Genomic DNA, 25627 nt, shown 5'->3' with positions numbered 1-25627 from the left:
ATTGGGGCTTTAACAATTTTTTCACCTTTTTTGAAATGAAAAGTTGTTATTTATTTATTTATTTAAAAAATCAACAATTTATGTTGTCGATACAGATTAATTTAAGATGTTTTATATTACATTACAATAAAGGTATAGAATATTATGTTCTAATTTCAACTTAAAAAATAAGAAAGCCTATAACTATAAAATAATAATGTCTATTAAGGCCTCCGGCACGTTGGAGGAATTTTATTTGCCATTTGGCCAACTATACCAGCCATTTGTGGTCAGTTACACTATAGACCTAACAAACTAAAAAAAAAATAGTTAGTAGAGTAGAAGACTTAATTCTACTGAGGCTAGATTTTTATATATTTCGCCTGATTCAATTTAAATTAATTCAATTAAAATAACTAGACGAACTTGGCATTCTAGGATTTTTAAAATACAGAAATCAGTTTTGCAAGTGCGATGCAGCAACAACAACCAACACAAAGTACAAGTATTAAACAGTTGCGAACATGGACAATACACCTACATATGAATATATGTACATACATACATATATGTATGTATGTTGTACTTTTCTTGAAATAACTTGCCCTGATTATCACCATCATATTTGTACATAAGTAAGAAAGAACATACATAGTATATATATGTACATAGTATATATTGCACTATATGCCCTAGCTTTCAGTAGTTACCAAAGTAATTTGGTGTTTAGTAGTTCCTATAGAAGTCTATTTGAAATTGAGCACAATGTCGAAAGAGAAAAAGCAATTCTTAGCTGCTAGTGTATGTTTGTTTAATTTGGTTGAGTTTAGTTTATTTGGATGTAAATACACGTACATAGTACATATACTTATACATATTAATAGTATATAAATGTAACGCTCCATAGCATTCAAAAAACGTACGTTAAAAAACGTTTTTTTTTTTTTTAATTTGCCAAAAATTAATTGCATTTTTGTTTTGCTTAGCCAAACATACCTTGCATGTACAAATATACTCGTGAATAAGTATATACACATATGTACATACACGTATATTGTAAAAATTACTAAGTACAATGGCCAAAGCTTGAGAAAAGCCAACATTAGCCACACGCTTTAATTGTGTTACTTTTTTTTTTTTTTGGCACGTCTTGTCTTTTGGAGCGCACTGTTGCAACACAAAGAAGCAAAGGCAATTAAAGATAGTCAAAAAGTTATTACTTATATGTATGTACATATACATATGCAATGTATACGAATGTCTATATACATACTTACATATGTATCTAACTATATGCATATTTATGTGTGTTGCAAATTCATTACGGGTTTGGCGTTTTCATAATAAAAGTAGTTCAACGTTCTGCTTGGGCCAACGGTAAAGTTAGCCCAAGCAAGCACACAACATTTTCATGTTGCACGCTCGGTTGCACATCATTGCATTAATTTTTTGGTTAAAACTTACTTCAACATCTGTTGTTGCCATTTCACAATGTTCAATGTTTAATGTTTGTCTGGCGCATTTGAAACACGATTTGCTGTTTGGTGTCTGCGCTGCTGTTATTATAATTAAGTTCACGAATATTGTTGTTGCGAGCACACACACTTTCAAAACGGCAATACAATTAACAACTGCTGCCTCAACCATCTACAACTAAATCAGCTTCAATGCGTGCGCAAAGCAAGCAGGAGAAATTTAGCTTTTGTTGCTGTTTTCGCAGACAAATTGTACTTACATATGTACATATGTATGTAGTTTGCGGCTCTGGTTTGTTAATTTGTTCCAAGCGCTTGCGCATCGCATGTAAATGAACTGAGTTAAAATATATTTTTTTATTAGAATTATATACATAAGTAAGTATGTACATGCATAACAAAATACAAACAAAAGCAGGCAAGTAGCGTTAAATTTCACTTTTCTTTTTTGCTTCGTCTACAAAAGACGTAAGCTACAAACTTACGCGCCATTCTCATCGTCGCTTTTCATATTTACAGTTAATTTATGGCAGAAACGAATTTTCACTCTCGCTATTTTCCGCATTTCAAGCGTGATGCCAAAAGCGCGCGTTTTACGAAAGTGGCAAGCGCATCCGCCACCATGGCTGGGGTCAAAAAAAAAAAAAGAAAAAGAAAAGTGTGCTTAAAAATAGCAAAGCCGGTCAGCCGCAGTCTGCCGATTTTTCCAAAAGACAGCATCTGAGCCAAAATTTGTGGCCAGGTAGCTCACAGTGGTCGCTTTCGGTTTTATTGCATGCAGAGTTGCTGACATTTGAATGTCTAGTAGTATACATTTTTTATTGTATTTATTGCATCAAAACATATGGGCAGTATAAGCTAAAAGAGATATTGGTCCTACTTACGCATACTATTTTTTCAAACAGGTACACTGTTCTCAGTTTCTATTTTCAAAATATTCCATCTTTGAAACAAAATAGTCTTTCATGCATGAAATCTCTATTTGGCCCCACTATATAGACTTAAAATCTTTACTGATGATGGCGGCGGCTTGTGGGTTAGATTAGAAAGTGCGCCATCGTCGTCGTTGTTGTTGTTGACAATGCGCGGCGGCTGCGTTGCAGATTCTTTGTAAAAAACAGTGCCGGTCTGCAATGTCTAAGCACACATACATATACACACGTACACAGGCTTGCATGCAGACGCGTCATTAATTGGCATTTTTGCATGCGCCTGACAACCATACGGTTAATTGAACTAGTGAACACCATTGCACTAGTTCCAGTTTAAGTACTGATTCAAAAAAGGTAGTCAGGAACTTAAACTTGCAAATCGTCTGAAAATAGGAGGCAAGTCCAAAGGAATGAGCAAGTTAAGTAGATATTTTATAAGCCAGATTTTAAATTAATTTTCTAAATATTTACAAAGCCTATTAATTAATAATAACAATGAGTCAATTATATTAAAATATAAGGCATATATCAAATACTATTTAATTAACAATAAGAAAGAGTCGCACCTTTAAAGTGTAGTATTTATATGAATATCTAAGATAAAAACCTTAAAGGGACGCTGGTATAAATGCATACGAAATGTAAGGTGTTAGGATTTCCTGAAAATATACTCTAATGTTAAAACTATGCTCATTTCAATTCGATCTGTAAGGATCAATATTAAAGAAAGTTAGTGTTTATAATTTTTACTACATATACATGTTTATATGTATTTATATTACATGTATATATTTTTATTACATATAATAATTTATAATCAAACATCAGTATATGATAGACAACATCAATTACAATTAAAACAATTTTGGAAATAAATTGGAATAGAACAGCACTTTATGTAAAATTATGAAATCAGCGTTTTTAAATATGTTTTATGTCTTAATGATAGTCGTATTCCTATATGCATATAGAATATACACACTTGTATGCAATTGTATAGCCGTAGCTCCTGAACATGAAATGCAGTGCCTAGTGTAGACATTGTTGCAGTTTTTACTTTGGTGCTAACATACTTTTGGTCGATGCCGAACCGGCTGCTGTGGCTACTGTTGCCAATGAAAGAGAAAATTGGCCCCAAATCAAGTTCACTATCACTACTGACAGCCGTCGAAGTGTGGGTCTTGTTCGCATTTTGTGCAAACTAATATTTTTAAATTGTTGATTATGATGACTTTTGATTTCGCTCGGATCTGGATTGGCCGCCGCATGATCATAACCCATCATCGTTTGCCTCGTTCCTCATTGCATTCAATTGCATGGCAAAGTGTGTTTTTAATTTGCAGCTCGGACGCGGCGCCTCGAGGCCATCAAATTTTCCAAACTAACGTTGCAGTTGCAGCCTTTGTGGAATTCCATAACAACAATCATACGCACTGTGGTCATTGGCATATAGATACTATACATAGTGTATATTAGTTTGTATGTACATATATGTTAATATACATATGCAAGCCTGTAATTTAATTGCGTTTCGTTGCGGGCGGATGCATTTTGCATGGGCTTGCGCAAAAATGGCAACAAAACAATTTTTCACGCCACATTTAAGTTTTGGCAACAATTTTGAAAAGCGCTACACAATCAATCTTGGTCTCACACATAGATATAGTATATTACAAGCCATGTGTAGCCAACGGGACGTTACAAGCCGCTAAGCAGCACATGGAAAATAGACTTTATATACGACAGACTCGTAACTATGTACATAAATCATATGTATGTCTAAGGTCTAACGTTTTCTGGGCCACAACCTCAATGCTGTGCCACGATGATATGGCTGTGAAAATTACTGAGGCGCGTAAGCAGCTACAAGTTTCTTTTATAGTGCTTGCCCATTTTTGCGCCCCAATTACAACAGCACTAAGCAAACAAATTACCTTCAGATAGTTGGCACATTATATGGACTATAGCTGTAAGGCCAACTTTGGCGCTTAAACCCACCTTAAGATAATACGCGGACAGTGTAAGAAATACTATTTAAATGGAAGTTAGGATAATAATAATTGTACTTGTATAATCCGATCGAAACTGTCATTTGTCACAATATTTGTGTCAGTTTCAGAGATCACTGACTGTATCAAACAGTTCGATATTACAATAATCAGAGTAGTCTTCAATTCGTGTCTTTTAATATGAATATTTCATCATTATTATGGAGACTTTCTAGCCAAGGTTGGTATGCTGTTTTAACACGTTGTAGAGCTCTAACAATTATTATCAGGAAAGCAAAGTAGAAATTAAACATAATTAGTAACGGTTGTACTGCCCGTTATGGCCTTAGGGCGTTCCGTTTTATATTCCGTCAGCACAACAACAGTAACAACAACAACAAATAAAACAACATCCCTCAAGGTAAATTGTAGCAAACGAAACTGAAAACTCTCACACATTTAAGTCGCATTGAAGCTGTAGCTGTGGACGTATGCTGTCCAAGATGACAATGATGTATGGGATTCTTGAAACCAAACCAAACCAAACCAAATCGAACCGAAATCGAATCCAAGCTGAACGTGTCTTGTCTATATACCACGAGTACATACCGACTTACGAGTGTGTGGCTTGGCTGTTAAGAAAACATGCAATGGACTTTCGCGGCATCTGTCACTTGAAACGCATGGTAATGATGCCAGTCCAGATGTCCAGGAAGCTGATGATGCTGTAGGAAAAACGACAGCAAACTGGCTAGAACCACTTTCTTTTCAACCATGACCGTAGCTGCGATGCCAGCGCCAAAGTAAAAGTTAATTTTGTGCTTTTTATGTTTTTTTTCTCTTTTTTTTTTTTTTTGGCGCTCAGACTGACGCCGACGTAGTTTCAATTTTGTGCTCCAGCGTGCTGACTTTTTGCTTAATTACAGCGTGAAAATTGTTTTTGGCATTGTATGTTTTAAGGGCAAAGAGACAGACTTGGAATTTTTGTTGCTGTTGTCATTATTGTTGTTGTTGCCACTGCTGCTACTGTTCCGGCACATCGCCCGGGGCTTGGTTTCGTTATTGTTGCCACAGGTGTTGGCGAAAAGGAAATAAGAAATTATTACAAAACTTTGTTGGTTGCTTAAGAAACTGGGGCACTGTTTAGAGCGCGAGGAAAACGAAAACAAAAGACTTAAGACGCAAACCTTTTGGTGTATTAATGGACGTCACCTATGGTCGCACATTTGCAAATTTATTATAGCATTTGGTTAGCGTCTCTTTGAAGAGTGCACATTAATTATTCCAAAGCAAACAACGATGAGAAGAAACACGGTTCAGCACATTTACTTGTAAACTCTAATTTAAAAATGAATTATGATTATGCCAAATTTTTCAAATTAAAAGCTGTTTGCATTAGACTTATTAATTTTTGTAGAATAGCAGAATAGTACCGAAAATTTAAATACACCTAATTCTCATATTACACGGCAGGTTGGTTCCAGAAAAAAACGTTTAAAAAAGACATCATCAAACTTATTAAAAGCAGTGAAAAAACTAGGATTTATCACATTTGTAAAGTCCAAACCGACCCACATAAGAATGGTTTCTAGCTGTTTGCCAGCTGTGTGTGTTTTTATTTATTTATTTTAAATCGTGCTAAATGGAATTAAGTCGGGTAACAATACATTTATAAAATATTTAATTTTCAAACCGTGTTAAATTAAAACCGGTTTAAAAACCGTGTAAAAACAGTTTATATTTATTTTATAAACATTAAAGGAATAAATATTTAACAACGAATTGTTTAAATTTGAGCTTTTCGAAATTATGACCCCTGTTTTGCTTGCATATAACATTTTAAATGATTTGATTTAATTGAAAATGGTGAACTAATTCGTTGTATAATTAAATTCCTCATGACCTCCTTAAGCATGTCTTTCTAAAGGGGAAATTGGATTAAGTCGCAAAACGGTTGCATTTTCTATGTATATGCCTTTCGAAAATTGCAGACTCTTCCAAACTGGGCAAGCATTTTTATGAAACTATGATACTTCAAGCTATTTAACCCAAATGCAAAGCAAAGATTCGCACGGCCAAGTGACGCGTCAAGCGGCAAAGGCGCCTTCTACAGCTGCGCCAGCGTTGTTGCAAATAAATTCGCCAGCGTGCCAGAACTGGTCCCATATCCAAGCGGCAGCAGAACAGCTCCAGCATTAGCATGACAGCTGTTCAGGGAATCGATATTTTTTGATGGCCGGCAATAGCGTTTTACCTTTCACAAGCTCACCTGCACTGAGAAAGCCAACAAGTAAGGCGATGAATGCTCCTTGCAGCATTCGCAGGTTCAGGGCGCGTATCATCTCGCTGTCCTGCGCTCTTTGTGCTGTCTCTGTCTTGGCCTCGTTGTTGGTGTTGCTTTTTGCATTGATGTTGGTATTGGTAGCCCCATCCTCAGCGGCGGCAGACACAGCAGCGGCAAGCTCCTTGGACTGCTTGGAGTGCCGCTTGCTTGGCGGAGCATTTAGTTCCTTGCTGATCATCCGCGATTGTGCTTCGTACTCAGCCGTTGTCATTTTGTCCAGGATCCCACCTTCGAAGAGATGTATGAGCCTGTATGGGGTAAAGGTCTTAGTCTTAGTCGGTTTGTGCACCAGAGAGTCCCTTTATACTTACACATCATTGAGACTGTCGAGAAAGGGGCAACCAATTTGTACAGCCACCGCGGAGTAGCGCGTGTAGAGTTTCTGGCTGAGCTGAAAGTTTTTTGCCCCGTATTGCTGTATGTTGAAAAAAAGGGTTTCGCGTCCTCCCAGCACCGCCTTGTTCTCCCGGCCATCGGCTATCAGTTTTATGCCCGCCTCCACCGAATCGATAAGAAAGTCAGTTTGGTCCCCTTGCTGCTGTTTCTTCATTAGAGCGTACAGCTGCCGGAATATTTCAGTTCCATTCTCGAGCATCTCCAGCGAAGAGCTCTCCTTCTCCACATATAGCTTGTACCCTTCCCGGGTCATTGCTACCTGAAGGCGCTGCAGTGTATTGATGGGAGCCTCATGAGCCGGCCTGGCGAACTGTGAGGTCAGTTGGGCTGAGTAGACGTCGGCCAGAACATAGGTGGCCGCTATCCAGTATACAATTGTAAGGAATTTGGCACGGTATCCATGATATAACTCGTTGCAAGCTGCTATTGCAAAATAGTTGCAAAGATTGGACGATTTTCGGAAAAAGAAATCCAACTTTTAGTTTACATTCTAATTTTTGGTTATTAATATTGTTTGCCATAATTGGTGTCTTTTCAGGAACCTTATATTGTAAAATAGTTGCAAAGATTGGACGATTTTCGGAAAAAGAAATCCAACTTTTAGTTTACATTCTAGATTTCGGTCATTAATATAATTGTTTGCCATAATTGGTGTCTTTTCAGGAACCTTATATTGCAAAATAGTTGGAAAGATTGGACGATTTTCGGAAAAAGAAATCCAACTTTTAGTTTACATTCTAGTTTTCGGTCATTAATATAATTGTTTGCCATAATTGGTGTCTTTTCAGGAACCTTATATTGCAAAATAGTTGCAAAGATTGGACGATTTTCGGAAAAAGAAATCCAACTTTTAGTTTACATTCTAATTTTTGGTTATTAATATTGTTTGCCATAATTGGTGTCTTTTCAGGAACCTTATATTGTAAAATAGTTGCAAAGATTGGACGATTTTCGGAAAAAGAAATCCAACTTTTAGTTTACATTCTAATTTTTGGTTATTAATATTGTTTGCCATAATTGGTGTCTTTTCAGGAACCTTATATTGTAAAATAGTTGCAAAGATTGGACGATTTTCGGAAAAAGAAATCCAACTTTTAGTTTACATTCTAATTTTTGGTTATTAATATTGTTTGCCATAATTGGTGTCTTTTCAGGAACCTTATATTGCAAAATAGTTGCAAAGATTGGACGATTTTCGGAAAAAGAAATCCAACTTTTAGTTTACATTCTAATTTTTGGTTATTAATATTGTTTGCCATAATTGGTGTCTTTTCAGGAACCTTATATTGTAAAATAGTTGCAAAGATTGGACGATTTTCGGAAAAAGAAATCCAACTTTTAGTTTACATTCTAGATTTCGGTCATTAATATAATTGTTTGCCATAATTGGTGTCTTTTCAGGAACCTTATATTGCAAAATAGTTGGAAAGATTGGACGATTTTCGGAAAAAGAAATCCAACTTTTAGTTTACATTCTAGTTTTCGGTCATTAATATAATTGTTTGCCATAATTGGTGTCTTTTCAGGAACCTTATATTGTAAAATAGTTGCAAAGATTGGACGATTTTCGGAAAAAGAAATCCAACTTTTAGTTTACATTCTCGTTTTCGGTCATTAATATTGTTTGCCATAATTGGTGTCTTTTCAGGAACCTTATATTGCAAAATAGTTGGAAAGATTGGACGATTTTCGGAAAAAGAAATCCAACTTTTAGTTTACATTCTAGTTTTCGGTCATTAATATAATTGTTTGCCATAATTGGTGTCTTTTCAGGAACCCTCGTTCATTTGTAAATTATTTGAGTCTCTGCTTTTCGATTCTGTACAACCTTTGTGCCTTTAAAAATATTTTCAATTTTCAGACTCACATTGCTTGAGGAACAATCGCAAGATGAACCAAATGCAACGTTCAAAAAGTTGCTGCGGCATTTGTGGCAACTCGGTGGGCGGCTGCCGCTTTTTGGCCACCGTGCATGGCGTTATCTCTTTAATGTAGGCCAAATAAACTCCTAATTCGCCCATTCGTTCCACATCCATCTGTGCAGGGGGTTGTTCGCGACGTCGCCATTTGTAGGGAATGGCTATGATGCCATAGAATATGGGTCCCGAGAACACAATGGTCAGTATGAGATATGGCCAGATATCCATTTTGAAGGGTCGCATGATGGCAAATGCCTCGTTAAGTCGCCGCGGAGCGTGCGTGGCAAAGGCGCCTGAGTCGGCCAGGGTGAAAAATGAGAACTCGGTGGCCTTGCGCCGTTCCCAGCTGAGACCCACGTCGCCGAGAAAAAAGTCTGCCATCTTTAACGTACATGCAAGTATATGCAACAAGCTTCAGAGTTGATGAATTCCCCCAAGCCCCCTCTTAACTCACGCCGCTCTGGAGCATACCGATTCCGCCGGTGAAGCTGTCATTGTTATCGCCCCCATCGTCCGCTCGCAACGATCCCTGCGTCCGTCCAGGTGCCTCAATATAGACGAATCGGAAGTTCATGTGCTTCGCTAAGAGCGTCAAAAGTCGATGATCCCGGCCGCCTGTCACATTCAGCTCAATGTAGGGGACTTCAGTAGCAAAGCCATCCGTATATTCGTCCAGTTCCGTGGGCTCGCTGCTCTCGTTGTTGTAGCTAACCCAGAACCAGGGTGGGGACTGGCAAAAGAAATAAATATAACTAATACTTCAAATTGCTATTTGGACTTCAGCTTTAGCTCTATAAACATGATATATGTATATTGATCGTATATTTATCTACACGGCCGAACTAGAAAGTCGATTCAAGCCAAGAATTCATGCGCAATGGAAACTCGAATTATTATCTGAATCCGACTATCGAATTATTATTATTATCCTGTAAAAGAGTATACGTCCAAGTTTAGTGCGAATGTACACATAACACATAGAAGGGGCGTGGCAGACCCCACAAAATAAATATAATTTTCATCAGCATGCCAAGACAGGTCGATATGATGACTCTCCTTAGTCCAAGAAGGGAGATTAAACAAATTCTGGAGGTGTAATGGGTACGGGATGTTTAAGAGTTGGGCCTGCCATTCTTGTTATTAGTCGAAATTGAGTAGAAAAAGGAATAATATCTTTAAGAGGTTAATACGAGTACAAGTATTCTTTAATTATTCTTTTGCATATTTGTAGTTGTTTTAACCTAAAACTTTTAAGTGGTTCGACAGCTAGTATTACTCTTACTTACTACTTACGTTTTACACACAAGTATTACTCACATGGAAGACGGGCACCCGGAAGACCCGTCCCTGAAAGTTCGAGTATATCGTTGCCGCACTGGGCAGCAGCGGAACCCTCTGTAGTCCCAGGTTATCCGCATCGTACCAATTGACCAATCGAAGATTGCTCTCGCCAGTGGACACCGCCTGGTTATAGTAGATCCGAAAAGCATTGCGTCTGGGTCGAGTGATGACCACCGCACGCATTGGGGATTCGAAACGGAGGGTGTCTGCCTTTGGGGGAGTACGCGCTCCCCAGTAGAAAATGTAGAGACTGAGTCGGTGAGCCAACCGGCGCTCCTGGATGCGTGCGGATAGCTCATATGGCTCGTCGAATATCAAATTAACGCACTCGATGGCGCCCTGAAGATTCGCTTCGATGTATTGAAAGAAGAGTTCAACATCGTAGAATATGACAGACTTGTAGTAGAGCTGATGCAGACGCTGAATAAAGCTGTCCACATACTGCGGCACGATGTCATCGGCGAATGAGGTATCATCGTTAGGTGGCCTCCCGTTCCGATTCCGTGGCTGTACCAAAATGGCCACCTGGCGAGGCTTTAGTCCGTTAATAATTTCCGAGAGAGCTGGTATGGAAGCGGGCAAGAAACGTGAGTAGTGCTCTAAAATCCAATTTCTCGTATTACCAATAGACATGCCAGATATATTGCGCTCCAGTTCGTTGCTCAGCATTGAGCCAGCCGAGCCGCAGAGCAGCAGCCAACAGGACAACACGGAGATTATCATTTCTGCAAGGCTCTAGCCGCAGACAAAGTCCTTATATACAAGTAGCTGCCGAGCATTGCGCGGTTTTTATGATAGCTTTTTGATGTGCAATTATCAAATCAGCCTTTAAATACGAATATCACCTGCCAACCGAGCAGGTTTCATTTGATATGAGGGCAGACAGCTTGGACAGCTGAAGAAAGGCCAGCACGGCAGTGGCGAACTATTGATTTTCATATTTAACCTGACCTGAATGGTAATATGGTCAGTTTAATTGGCAACATACAAGTAGTTTAAATGGCAAATTCGTTTGTAGCTGCTCACTACCACCTTACTATATTGTGTGGCAATTTTCAATTTCTATTTTTCTGACATCCACTGACTGGCTCAGATCGATCGGTCGATTTATGGGCTCTTCGTCTATTGATTTTGTTCGCTGCCTTCTAATACCGTTGACATTAATTCCGTGCTGTGCGCATTTTTCTTCTGCTTCGTTGCTTTCAACTCTCATGTCAACGCTCTACTTTGGTCTGCTGGCGAATGATTTATGGTAGCATCATCGCCATCATCATCATCATCATCATCGCCGTCATCATCATCATCATAGTCATTACTATCAGAAGCAAACTGCGAAACGACGATCAGGCAGCACATATCTATATATATTCCATTAATATCTACTAATTATGTGATGTGTGATTCGGGCTCAAGTGTTCAAATGGCTTTATAGGGATTGGTTATATGATATGATATCTCGTACTTTGTTTAATGTATAATATTTTTATTGGAAATCCATTCGTCAAATTCTTGCTGTTTCTAATATTGATAAAACAGGATTGGGAATTCTGTTAAATTTTTGTTTCAATTTAACATTTGAGATTGTTTCAGACTACTTTCGAAAAATCATAGAAACCTATTAAAAACGGGTTTCTTATTATGCATTTATTCGAAAATTCGATATACATTCAAAATGCTTGCGAAGGGCTATCTAAGTGTGCTTTTTTTTAATTATGGGACACATTCTCCCACACATTCACCTAAATCTTTCGCTATTTGAGGATCTTGTTTGTCAAAATTGATTTCTTGGGCATCTAATTGACCAAAAAAAGGGATCTAAAGCTTGTTAGAATATGCGTTGGATTATCGTTCTACCAGTTTTAAATTCTAAGTGAGTAAAATATGCCAAATTTATTTTCAAAAATCGCGTTTATAGGGATTGGTAATATGGGTTTGACTCACACCAAAGTTATCTTTTTTTAATGTTTAAATATTTTCTTTATTCTTTTTTGCTATTGCCACCAAATTAGTTTGTTCTCAATGATGATATCTCATTCTTTGTTTATACATAGAAATCCATTCGTCAAATTCTTGCTGTTTCTAATATTGATAAAACAGAATTGGGAATTCTGTTAAATTTTTGTTTCAATTTAACATTCGAGATTGTTTCAGACTACTTTCGAAAAATCATAGAAACCTATTAAAAACGGGCTCGTTATTATGATTTTTTTTTCGAAAGCTGGATATTCAATTAAAATGCTTGTGAACGGCTATCTAAGTGTGCTTTTTTTAATTATGGAACACATTCTCCCACACACTCACCTAAATCTTTCGCTATTTGAAGATCTGGTTTGTCAAAACTGATTTTTGGGCTCCAAATGCATTTAGCCGATAAATGTGTTCCCATCAGCCGCCGCCACGCAATTTATTGGTTTCATTTTTGTTCGTTTTGGCATTTGGAAGTAAAAGAGAAAATCCCGCAATGTTGATGACCCGCTTTTGATATATAGCCGATGTACATCGCATATAGTATGTGGGTAATACATGGCCGGCGGGGTCTGTGGCAGGAAAGAGACATGTGCCTGTGTGTGACCTTTGCTGGCACACACAAACACACAAACACACCGACACACCTATACTCCTATATTCCTATACTCGTATATGCACGGCAACTAACCCGTGTATCGTGGCTATTTTTAAAGCTGGCAAAAGCGCGCTCTGCGTTCGACAACTTGTTAAACTTCAAACTGTCTACAAACGCGACATTGTCTGATAAACAACAACAACAACAACAACAACATCGGCAACAAGACGACTGCGGCTGAGAGTGGGCAACTGTGTCTGGCGATTGCAAATGTTGGGTTGGCTGGTAAGAGGATCTGGTGCAGGATGCAGTGCGAATAGCAGCACGCCAACACTTTTTGTTTCAACGCGCACGATAGTGAAATGTGGTCGACCATCATTCGGCCGATGGATCTGGGCCTGGGTCTGGCTCTGGGTCTGGGCCGGTCTTCTCGCCGTTTGCAGACAGCTTAAGTGGATTGTTTTGCCGACTTCTGGCCTGGCCTGGCTCGGCCTGGCCCGGCCCGGCCTGTCAATTGCGAACGTCCGCATGTAAATCATTTAGCATAGTTGTAGTAGCAAGAGGCAGATGGCATGGCAGGGCATGTCTCCCTTTAATTGTGTGTGTAAGTAATTTATTTTAAATTAAACCAAATATAAGGTCCCATATTGTCAAAATACTTTTGCTATCACCATCGTCCAGCTCCTTCAGTTTCTTCTTCAGTTTCTTCAGCATGGCCTCGTCGCTGAAGAGTGCATCGAAGACGCGCTTATTGAAGCTGTCATAGAAGCCCAGCATTTTAAGTAGCTTCATAACCGATGTGCCCAAGCTGCCTAGATTTCGGGTATACCCAGTGGGCGAAAGGGAAGTCTCCACCACCTCTAAAATGTACTCCTTGTGCGCATTGGTCGACGACAGAGCATTCTGCAATCGCTCCTTAAGTCTTTTGTAGTGGTTGGCTTCCTCGACACTCGATGCAGTCCAGTTCTGTAAAATCTGGGCCTGCAGATCCTGTTCCAGCTTCTGGCGCTGCTCATCGTAGAATCTGTAGGCATTGTACGTCGCTATTTTCTCATCGAGTTGGCTGATTGATAATTCTGCAGCCTGACCTAGCCGATTATATTGCTCAATGAATTCGCCATTGTTTATTATATTCGGGGTTCTCTCGGCATAGCGCTTCAACATCCTGTTTATCCTGTCCGTTACTAGATTGTCCAGCTTCAACAGCGCCTGCATCCACTCGGCTTTAGAGTCCATCTTGTCCTTGGCATCGCCGTCCTGCAACAGCAGCAGCAGCAGCGCCACAAATCCTGCAGATAATGCTGTTCCAACTAGCATGTTGAAGGGCCTCTTACTAGCTGATGTCGCTCCAACGACTGCAATATATATAACAGAAAAGTTCTAAAACACAAGGTCCCCCCTAATAGGCCAATGCGAAGTGAATAATTTACGAGTTGCTTGTCAAAACTGTTCCACATTATATTATTTACGATCGAGCACATTCTACTTAGAGAATCATTAGTGGAATAGATCTGCAGCTTGTATAGTTTCAAGTCATTCGATTCTGTAAGAGAGGCTTCTAACGTTATTCTTTGCGTTCTATAGTTACTCAAATATATATTTTTCAACTTCCTTAACAACTTCACTCTCTCTTTCAATTCAAGGAGCTGCTCATTGACATTTTTGAAATCGTTGTAATGATTAAATGTAGAATTAAAGGACTTTACATTCAGTTTTTTTGCATCTTGAAGGATTTGTCGCTGCATTTTGTATTCCCAATTGGTCTTTTGGGCTTATCCTAAAAAAAGTCTAATATTTTTCGCTATACATTTTTTGGGAGGTTCCAGGCCACCTTGTAATGTTTGTGAAATATTTCATGCAGTCCGAGTTTTTTTTATATACTTATTATTAACCTCCATAGTGGTTGAAATAGCAGTTGTAGTTTTTTTCTGGTCCAACTCATCAAATTGTTGGTTGATCCCGCTTCTTGGGCATCAAAAGCTTTTTAGAATGTACGATGGATTATCGTTCTATCAGTTTTAATTTCTTAAGTGAGTAAAATATCCAAATTTGATTATATTTTTACATTACCAGTGACTAACTGAAATTATTTGAGTACACCATGCTTACATTTACCAATTTATTTCGAATTTTTAACTGATATACAAGTACATATTTGACAAATACTCTGTGCTTGTAATATTTATTAACTTTGCCAGCTGGAAAACTCATTTATTAATAATAATCATACTCGTTGTCTACATACTTGCAGTCTTCACTGTTTTCCCTTATCTTTGCCTCTTTCTTTGCATTGGTTGCCCTGAGTGCGTCCTCAAGAACTATCCGCTGCTGTAAATAGAACTTTGAACAGCTACTGTTGGGAGTCTGACTGGGAATTAGTACATTGTTTAGTCTGGCAAGGCGGTCCTTTATTGCACTCTCTAATTCCAGCCTCTGTTTATTGTATTCCGTAAATTTGTAATAGGTTTCTATTTTTTGGGCCAGGAAGTTAATGGACCTTTTGGCGGCAAAGCGTACATTTGTAATGTACTCCTTGTATTCCGTGTTCCCATCGTAGTAACCCATACGTTCATTTAGTAGGTCTTTCAGCGCTTGTGTTATAACTTTATTGGTCTCGTAAATTGGACTCTAGAATTTAAGTTTTGAAATAGAATAAGTAAGTATATTTAAGTTGCTATGAACAGTAATATCATTTACCATAGTGGTCGTAGGGGCAGTCGTAGGAGCAGCCGTAGGAGCAGCCGTAGGAGCAGCCGTAGGAGCAGCCGTAGGAGCAGCCGTAGGAGCAGCCGTAGGAGCAGCCGTAGGAGCAGCCGTAGGATCAGCCGTAGGAGCAAACGCAGCGACAGTCGTAGTGATACTCGCAGTCTCAGGCGACTGACAATACCCACAAGCTATAATCATAGAGAGTACACACCAGAGCTTAAGCATTTTGTACACAATACCGAAGAAGCGCATTAACCCGTATATATAGTTGTTTAAAAATATGTTTATTGCTCTAAAAATGAAGATAAAGAAAATTATAATTTAAGTAACTTAGATATTATATTATGTGAAGTTCGTGTGCGTTTAAATTCTATCTCACGCGAGCAATATATTCGCTTACATAAGTCTGTAAAACTGTGCTGTGACATAAAAAGGGGTATAATAGCAGAGAACTCCTCGTCTTCGATAAATTTAGAAATTGTGTCAACTATTAAAGAACATTTTTATACACCGTACTTGAGGGAGTATATTATATATAGTCGATTTAAAAATCCGACTGTACATCCATCTGTCTGTTCATCTAACCAAACTTGATATCCAGATTCCCCTAAGTCCGAGAAAAGATATTAGCTATTTCCCATAACTCCCATATTTCTTGAAAGTTTTACTGAAATTCAATAAATTTTAACAATATTTATTTTATTTTAAAAAATTTAAAAAATAAAAATTTTAAAAATAAATAAATAATAATATCTTGTTTTAAATTAATCTAATAATTGATATTTACTTTATATTTACAAATTCTTTGTAAGTAAATAAAAGTGAGCGTTAACCGTTTGAGTTTAAAACCACGAAGTCCACACTTTGTGGAACGTAACTCACATACACAAAAGTATACAAATGAACCTCCCCGCACAACAACAATCACCTGGGTGGCACAGGTGAGTGGTGTGACGAGCGAGAGCACAAAGACGTCCAAACGGCACTCTCGCTCTTGCGCTCTTCTGATCCACTTCGCCGTCTTGGTCTTGTCTTGTAACACTGCTCAGTTCTTAAACGACTGCTGGCCGTGTTGGTAGTGAGTCGCGATACCCGTCGGAATAATAATTAAAGTCGAAATTGCACCAGCAGCAGCGACAACAACAACCACTAGAGACGCGACTTTGGGACTTTATTTATTTAAATACTTTGTTTAGTACGAGATATTTGTGTTAATTTTCGGGTGCATTGATTTCCGTAGAAAACGCCAAGCATATGAAAACGGAGCCAGTGAAATTGATTTTGATATGGATTTTAATTTTTGGTGCACAATAAATATAAAATAAAATAAATTGGCAGCGGCAAATGAATAGTGTATTTTTGTAAAAAGAAAAATAAAGAAAGAAAGCAATTCAGCGGGCGAATAAAACGTGGAAACAAGTTTGTTGTAGTCGCTTTTTTGGTGCAAATAATGCAATTAATTGGATAAAAAAGTGCAGTGTTGCATATAAAAACAAATCCTCAGGGTCCACAAAAGAGTGTAAACAAGACGCGCGGCAAAAAAGGTGCGTAGAAAATAATAATACACAGTATAAACATTTTGCATTCCTAGTAATAAGTATTGCTAAGAGTGTAGGCGAGTGAGGTGCGTGTGCTCAGTGGTTGCCCTTTATGAAAACAGCTGAGTAAATGCCGTGTGCTAATGTTAATTAAATATGCTAATAAGACTGATCATGACAACGTTAACTTTGTGTTGGGCAGCTGCTAAAACAAGGCGGCACACACCAGCCGATCAAATCAAAAACCGCATAAGCAACGGAAAACACTTCTGAACTTTTTTGGTAACTAGGTACGGTTGCCTGTATAGTAAATTTTGCTACCCAAAAGAAAACGCAAAAATACGAAAAAGTACTAAAATTAACAACAACAAAAACTGTTAAAACCAGTTCCATGTGGCGACTGCGCATGCGCCACAGAGAATACAGGCAGCGAGAAAAGGAAAGGCAAGCCAAGGCACCAGCAACATTAACTTGGGCAGCTGAAGAAAAATCGGTACTAAACAAAATCGAGGGCCCGACTGCGACTACGACATCGACTTCGACGACCACGACCACGACTGTGACTGAGACTGAAACGGCGACTGCGACTGCGATGAGTGCAAAGCGAATCTTTGAACAAACTGTTAAGAAGCCAGCCAAAAGGTAAGCGCAGGCGCAGGCGCAACAGAAACAGAAACAGAAGCTGCTCGGCTGGTCAGCAGCTTGCGCACGTATCGAACGTGCAGACGATGGTGATGAGGACGGAGGACGGAGAACGGTGGACAGGAGATGGAGGTGGTGGAGGAGGATTGAGGCCGGTCAGAAAGATGATAAAGAAGATTTCAAAATAAGCGGAAAGAAAGAAATTTTATTGAATACAAAAAAAGGCCAAAACCAAAATCGAACCTACAAATTGTAAGCGTTGTGTAGATTTGATCGTGCCATGACTATTGAATACCCTTAACGCAGTCCAAGCACTTCCACTCACTTGTAGTTGGGTCTCGATTTTTTACATACTGAAATACAAGAGTTTGTTCATAGTCCACGGCAGATGAAAATTAGCCGTACAATGTCTAAGAATATCTAACTTTGGAGCTAAAGCCATGGTTGTATGGCCAGCAGAAAGTTTGAAATGATTCTAACATTCTTAGATACACAGTTGTGCAAATATGCAGCGAAATAGGAATTTCAAGGCTGGCAATTAAAGATGCAAAAGTTGCTTCATCAACTTTTAATACCCTGTATATGAAATGTACTAGGGAATAGTAGCTTAACGCGAATGAATGTAACACACAGAAGGAGGCGTGTAGAGTATATATATATTCTTAATCAAGATGACAAGACGCATGCCAAGACAAGAGTGATATCTGTCTGTATTAAACTTGGTATTCACATTCTCCTTGCATCGAGAAAGTACGAGTTTAAGTTCTTTCTGATGCACCCCCCACTCCCCCGCTATATATGATTATCCCTAATTCCGCTAATACTCAAAATCTTTTACTCAATCCACATCCAGTCGGTTTTATCAATATAGTTTAATTTTCTAGAGGCAATACAGATGTAAATGTATGCTTTCGAATTGTACAACTTACTTTAGTTTTGTCGTAATCTATATGAATCATGTACTTTTTTTTCAAACTTTATACAAAGAGCAGTTATTTGTGAAACAATTTCATTATTTTTCAATTTTTTCAATTTCAATTTTTCCATTTCAATTTTTAAATTTCAATTTTTCAATTTCAATTTTTAAATTTCAATTTTTAAATTTCATTATTTTCTTCTGCTAGTTTGGTTGGGTGCAGGGTATTTAACTGTTGGACTCGCTCGTAGCGTTCTCTCTTGTCTTAAATATAAGAGTTGGGCCTGCACAACTCTAGCTTTTCATTCTTGTTTTTATTATTATTTTGGCAAGGCATTTCATTTCAGTGTCATAACTCAGATAGCAAGACGAGCACGCCATATGCATGTGTATAGATACATTTGCATGCATATGTATCGCAGAGATACAAGCGCGTTGCTTGTCTTTATATCAAGTTTCGGCGCGATAAGCGAGATAAGTAAAAGGTCGCAGAGAAATGCTCGTACATTTAGCGACTGCCGAAATCTCCAGAGACGACAACACCTGCCAAATAGCCGACAGAGCACAGAACAGAACAGAAACTTTAAGGCACAGGCGGGTAAAATGCAATCCTCAATCATGTTTTGCATTTCCTTCTCCTTTGTCTTTCTCTGCTCACTTATGTGTGTTGTTGTTATTGCTGCTGGCGGTGGCGGTGGCGGCGGCTTTAGTCTTTCCGTTTTGTGCCCACATACAAGTATTCGATTCATTCATACATTGCTAGCCGCTCTCTTGTGTATTTCTTCTTTCGCATGCAAATTTTTGCGTTTCATTTTCTTCGGGCGTAAACGCAAATACTTACAAATACATACATACATATGTATAGTATATAAGAGTATATACTAGTTTTGTATGTTTTGTGTTTTGTAGGTAGAATTACGTTGAATGTGCGGCATAAAAATACAAAGCCAACCCAAACCAAAGCAAGACAAACTAAACCACACACAAAGCCTTTTTTTAAATAATACAAAAAAAAAAAACAAAAGCAAAACTGCCAAACAACTCCTGCCCAGGGTCATAAGCGGGTCATATAGTAAGCCACCAAACTTTCACAAAACGCGACTGGTACACTATATTATGATACCGATTTGTACACTCAGAAAACGTATGTTCCTGCATTTAAGGAATTGCATAACACATGTTGATTATAATATCAAAAATAATTATATGGAGGGGTTTTGAAAGCAAACAGTATTTATTTAAACAATAGCGTATATCATTTCTATCCATTTTATGGATTGGATCATGTCTAAATTAAAATATTAACAATATTGAACTTTATGGTGCAAACATATTGTCTCGGGAATCTTCATTACGATGTTATTCTAAAATTTATAACTAAATTAGGGACCACATGGTCCTGTGATTAGTATTGTATTTGTACTTCTGTGCCTTAAATAAAATATCTGCATTATTAATTATGAATCCATAATAATTGTTGCCTGAAAATCTTGATGTCTGTGAATGTTCTTTCTAAAAATGATAAATAAATTAAAGACCACATGCTCCTGTCATTAATTTTGAATTATTTCTCCTTAAAATGTCTTCTATGTGCCTTAAATAAAATAACTGGAATATCAATTATATGAATCTACAATAATTGTTGCCTGGAAACCTTGATAGTCTGTGAATGTGCTTTCTAAAAATTATAGATAAATAAAAAACCACATATTCCTGTCATTAATTTTGAATTATTTCTCCTTAAAATGTCTTCTATGTGCCTTAAATAAAATAACTGGAATATCAATTATATGAATCTACAATAAGTGTTGCCTGGAAACCTTGATAGTCTGTGAATGTGCTTTCTAAAAATTATAGATAAATAAAAAACCACATATTCCTGTCATTAATTTTGAATTATTTCTCCTTAAAATGTCTTCTATGTGCCTTAAATAAAATAACTGGAATATCAATTATCCACAATAATTGTTGTCCGAAAATCTTGATAGTCTGTGAAGTTTTTCTGAGTGTATGGACTCTATGAATGCAGCTCAATCATGCCAGCACCACAAATGTATCTATGAGCTACAAAGCCATGCCCATAACCACCACGATGGCCGGGCCGTGTCAAAGGTCAGCCTCAGCCTCAGTCTGAAATTCAGCTCCTGCCCCTGCGTCCCAATCGTAGTCGCATTCAGCAGTTTTATTATTATAATTAAATCGGCCAACTGACTGACGTAAAACCCGTATGCAATAGCCACAGCCAAGGAGCTTTGTCTTTGTATGGCCGCCCCGGAGCGGCGCCAACTGGTGCTGAGCGAAGATTGGCCGCTTTGCTCGTCCGCTTCGGCCGAGAGTGTTTAGCGACTTATGGCCAATAGTGAAACATTCTTGGCCATGTTCTATTGATCGTTGTTGTTGTTGTTTGGGCGCACCTTTTGTTTTGAAAGCTTGGAACTTGTGGAACGCCGCTTGGGCCGTAAATTAGTTTGTCACTGTGCGGCGTTATTTGACCTTCTTCCGCCCGTATTCCCCGGGACCTATCCACTTATACAAATCCAAGTTAATTAGCTGTCATTGCCGTTTTGGCTTTTCGGTTCATCGCCTAATTAATCATATTCAAGTACTTTGCAAAATGTCGAGCTACCATTTTCCCCCATTGACTATATTTCTATTTTTTTTTAATTTACCAATTTTGTGCAATTGTATAAGGTTTATGTATTTGTTGTATAGTATGTTTGGCATAAATGGCTTTTTTCTCTTTGTCGAGGCTAAGCTTTGACCCAGTTATTTAATTTGCCGCTGCTTCATCAAATGTTGCAATTGCTAACCTTTTGAAATTGTGCAAATATTTGCATAGTCGCCCCAGTCGGCCGCAACTTAATAATAATAATAAGAGGTAGAAATATTAAACAGAAATATTTCCAAAAACAAGAAAAGAAAAGAAGTCAGACTCATATGAGGCTATTTTCTAAAAATAGCCAGACAATAGTGCAGACACAGAAAGCCGTCGGTATTGTTATTATCTTGAATCTTATTATAGTGAATGGTACAATGCGAAAAATTAAGCCGACAATAGAGATAAATAGCCGAATACTTGAGTCCGTCAAGAAGGTGTGGGCTTGTCAATCAGGGATGTCAGGTGAGGCGCTAAAATTATTGAATGTACTGTAGACAAACAGACCGCATTGTGAATAAAAAGCAAATACTAATTTGAAAACCCAGATATTCATAATTGCAAAATAGAAGCCGCACATTCTTTTCGCGGCTATGCGAAACACTTTATGGGTTTTAAGAAATTATTTTGAATATTTTCTCCCTAATCAGTACGACTATTTTTAATGGCTATATGACCTTTTAAACTTCTTTACTTTGTTAGCAGGAAGAGAAATATTCCCCATCCAGTATGTGGGATGTGTCAGTGAAGATAAAGTATTTAAATTCAATTTTGTGTAGCTTCTTTGTTTCCGTTTTGAGTTTGCTCTTCATATCGTGCGTTACATCTCTAGACATGCACAAATCAGTTAAATCCAATCGCTTGTCAAGTGCCCTCAACAAGCTCTTGAGGGTTCATTATGCCATTTTTGGAGTTTTGCGGAAGCAAACAATTAACAATTATAACGTAACACAATTTCACGCTCGGAGCCACGGCCAAGGTGTTGGCTCCAAACAATCGGACAATAAAAACTGTTTTGATTTGTGTTGTTAGAAATGCCCATACTTAATGCCCATATAAATAAGTTATTATTGCTTAGAGGTCAGCTCAGCAGCTACAAACATACTAATACATACTATATACATCCATGTACGTGGGCATAAGAATTTAAAGCTGTAGTCAAGGTTAATAATGCGGGCAGCCAGTCGGGCAAAAATCTGTAACAACTTCTGGCCAATAAAGCGAAGCTAATTGGATTTGTTTTATAAGTAGAAGCCGCTGCTCTATTCCTAGACCCTGCAATAGGGTCACTTCAAATTCACACATAAATAAGTAGTTGTGTTGCTCTTATGGTTTCATGCCATATACACACAGAAAAATACTTTTTCTAGATTTTAGAAAACCCTCTAAAACTGAAAATTGTTCTAGTTTTAAAATAATGTTTTACTTTTTTTTATAAAATAATATAAATTAAAAAATTATTAAAAATTAATTAAAAAAAAAACGTTTAAAGATATTTTCTGTTGAATAAAAAACCGATTTAAAAAAAATAAATTAGAACAATTGTTTATGAAATAAACTTACAAATACATATACATACATATATGTATATATAAAATAAAAAAAATTAATATTTTACAGCAATTCGAAATATACAGAAAATGTCTTTTTTAAATTAAAAAAATGATATATTTTCTGTTGAATAAAAAAACAGATTTCATAAAAGTAAAAAAGAACAATTGTTTATGAAAGAGACTTGCAAATACATATACATACATATATGTATATATTTAGAAAATAATACAAATTAATATTTTTTGGAATTATCCACATATACAGAAAATCTCTTTCTTAATTTAAAATAAATGCTTAAGATAGTTTCTGTTGATTAAAAAATCAGATTCCCTAAAAATAAAAAAGAACACTATTTTATGAAAATAAACTATCTGATGTGTTGGGCTACTTGCCTATAGATGTATTTATTTTGTTAGCGTCGATTATAGGCCCTTTTTTTCTGAGTGTACAGTGTGAATCGAGGTGCGAGTAGAGATGGCATGGCCATGTGGAAATTATGTCATTTGCATTGCATTCGCAGCCCAAGAGTCTTTGATTTTGTCAAACGCGCAAACGCCAAAGGAAATGCCTCTAATAAAATGCGACAAGACTGTTGTTTCTTTGTCCGTCTAGCAAACGGAAATTTCTATGGGAGACGACGGCGTTTGGTCGACATAATCACAAAATAATAACCAAAAGTATGCAACCAAAAAATGTTACATAGACGCCGCATAACCCAAATTGCTTTTAATTCGAAAATCGCGGTCAATCGATGTCGGTGGGGGGTGGAGGTAGGGGGGAGAAAGGAGGGGGAACTGTGAACCGCTATAGAGATAATGGGCTACAAAAACGCTATTTAATTGTGCTGGCATGGGCTAAGACGAAAATTAAATGAAATTAAATGAAGAATAACGCAACAGATAAACCAAAACAGTTGGACAGTTGGACATTTGTACATTTCGACTGACCTGCTTCAGACGTTATGTAAATGAGTGTATGCGTGTGTGTGTGTGTGTGTGTTGTGCACTCGTGAGTGCACTCATCAAAATTAGTTCACAACTCTAAAGTTGCTGCGAGTTGGCCGTTTTTGTACAGTTTATTTGGTTTAATTTTATTGTGTGCCATTGCCACAAAGTGTACTTTGTTTATGTTTAATTTGATTTGTTTTTTAAAGCATTAAAGCTGTTATACATGCCGCGCACGTTTCTCGGACCTGTACTCTAAAATGGGTCAGAGCGGCACGATTTTTGGTGTAGTTCTTGGCACAATGTCGTGTCATGAAATGCAAACACCCATTCAGACATACTATATAAAAATAAAAATCGGCACATAAAAAATCACTAAATCGTGAAGTGCTACAAATATTTTCTGAGCATGAACAACAGTGCCAGCCAAACACTTCTTGGCCAAATAAACAAAGACAGTCAGTCAGTCAGCCAGCCGGCCAGTCAGCCAGCCAGCGAGTCAGCGAGTCAGGTCTGAAGCGGAACCTGCGAAGAGCTCACGTCAAAGTGCAAAGCCTGTGCTACTTCCCAGCGGGCAGCGAGCAGCTAGCAGCGAGTAGCTAGCAGCCGGCAATCATCATCGACCTCTAATCAAAGAGACAAAAGACTGGCAATAAAACAAAAATCGACAGCAAGAATGAAAGTGGTGGTGAAATTGCTTTCTTTATGCTTGTCTCTCTCTCTTCTAGCAGAAAGTGAACGACAAATGACGAGCGATAGCAGCTCAGTAACAGTAACAGTAACAACAACAAAAACAACAACAACAATCGTTGATGCAGGCAATTCAAAGCCATAATTCTTAAAAGCAAATCGTGAGAGCGAAGCGAGCGACATTAAATTTCATTGAGCGCGTTTTTAGACGCACTCAAAACGCGACTAGAAAGCGCGTCTAATTACGCAAAGCACAAGTCGCAGCTCTTTTTCTAATGATGGTCAAAGAAAATTCTAAGCGTACATTCGTTGACAGACTCTGGCCGTGGAAATTGGGGCCAGCCGGAGCAACAACAAACAGCCACCCAAATGGAGTAACTTGAACCAAATCCTTGCCATAATAGATAAATCAAGCGTTCTATCTACCGTAGTCAGGCAAACGGAGAAACGATTAAACAAGTCAACAAGTCAGATCTTTCCAGTGCTGATGAAGTACAAGTTGAGAGTCCCTTGAGTCCCTCGCAGAGCAATTTCTCAATAGTTTTCTCCTTGGTAACACCTAAGATCCATTGAAACTCTTATATAATAAGAATAATTGGGTACCAAACTACTTTACTTTACCAAATAGTTCAGTGAAATGTGTTAATTAAAATGTTTGGAACCCTACCATTAGAAATGGAAACCGGTTCTGTGCGAGTTCGTTCAGGTTGGGTATGCACAACACAGAAACTTGGCCCAAATCGGTTTGGATTTAGTAAAACAGTAATGCAGCAGTAACTGTAAATGTTTCTTAATTACTATGCCCTCTATAGTCGTCGTAAGTGGCTTTATAATGCACACATTCCTCAGTTGCTGTGTTGACATTTCGTCTTGGTAATTAAGGTTTGAAAAAGCTGCGTTAGATTTATTTTGTTTATATATTTACTATATACTATATATATGAATCTCGAACGAGGCCTCAGAATTGTGTTAAGCCAAAACGTGAGCTGCTGTTGTTTTTGGTCATAAACCAAACTGACCAAACCGCCGGCTCATCCAGGGCGA

The 25627-nt window shown here is 37.8% G+C and overlaps 3 protein-coding genes across 4 annotated transcripts in view; 1 reads left to right on the top strand and 2 right to left on the bottom strand.

Annotated features, from left to right (window-relative positions):
• LOC115625729 overlaps positions 1-25627 on the top strand; it is a 48154-nt gene that overhangs the window by 307 nt on the left and 22220 nt on the right. The window contains exon 1 of one of the 2 annotated variants that reach the window (XM_030520878.1): positions 16736-17187. The exons of the other annotated variant lie outside the window; for it this stretch is intronic. The gene's annotated coding sequence lies outside the window, so the exon portion shown is untranslated. Of the gene's footprint in view, positions 1-16735; positions 17188-25627 lie in introns of those variants that run through there. 2 annotated transcript variants of the gene reach the window in all.
• LOC115626098 (ionotropic receptor 40a) lies at positions 672-11097 on the bottom strand. The gene is made up of 8 exons (XM_030521350.1): positions 10351-11097; positions 9488-9763; positions 8982-9414; positions 7030-7534; positions 6644-6966; positions 6431-6581; positions 903-993; positions 672-725 (listed from the first exon to the last, which is right to left on the bottom strand). The coding sequence occupies exons 1-8, from the start codon at positions 11095-11097 to the stop codon at positions 672-674; spliced, it is 2580 nt and encodes an 859-aa protein (XP_030377210.1).
• LOC115625731 (endolytic peptidoglycan transglycosylase RlpA-like) lies at positions 15043-15853 on the bottom strand. Its single transcript, XM_030520883.1, has 2 exons — positions 15635-15853; positions 15043-15565 (listed from the first exon to the last, which is right to left on the bottom strand). Exons 1-2 carry the CDS (start codon positions 15839-15841, stop codon positions 15152-15154), a joined length of 621 nt encoding a protein of 206 aa, XP_030376743.1. The 5' UTR covers positions 15842-15853; the 3' UTR covers positions 15043-15151.

Source organism: Scaptodrosophila lebanonensis, unplaced genomic scaffold, assembly GCF_003285725.1.
Source record: "Scaptodrosophila lebanonensis strain 11010-0011.00,11010-0021.00 unplaced genomic scaffold, SlebRS2 tig00000080-arrow-pilon, whole genome shotgun sequence".
Lineage (NCBI taxonomy): Eukaryota > Metazoa > Arthropoda > Insecta > Diptera > Drosophilidae > Scaptodrosophila > Scaptodrosophila lebanonensis.
This window is presented reverse-complemented; position numbering and strand designations above follow the sequence as displayed.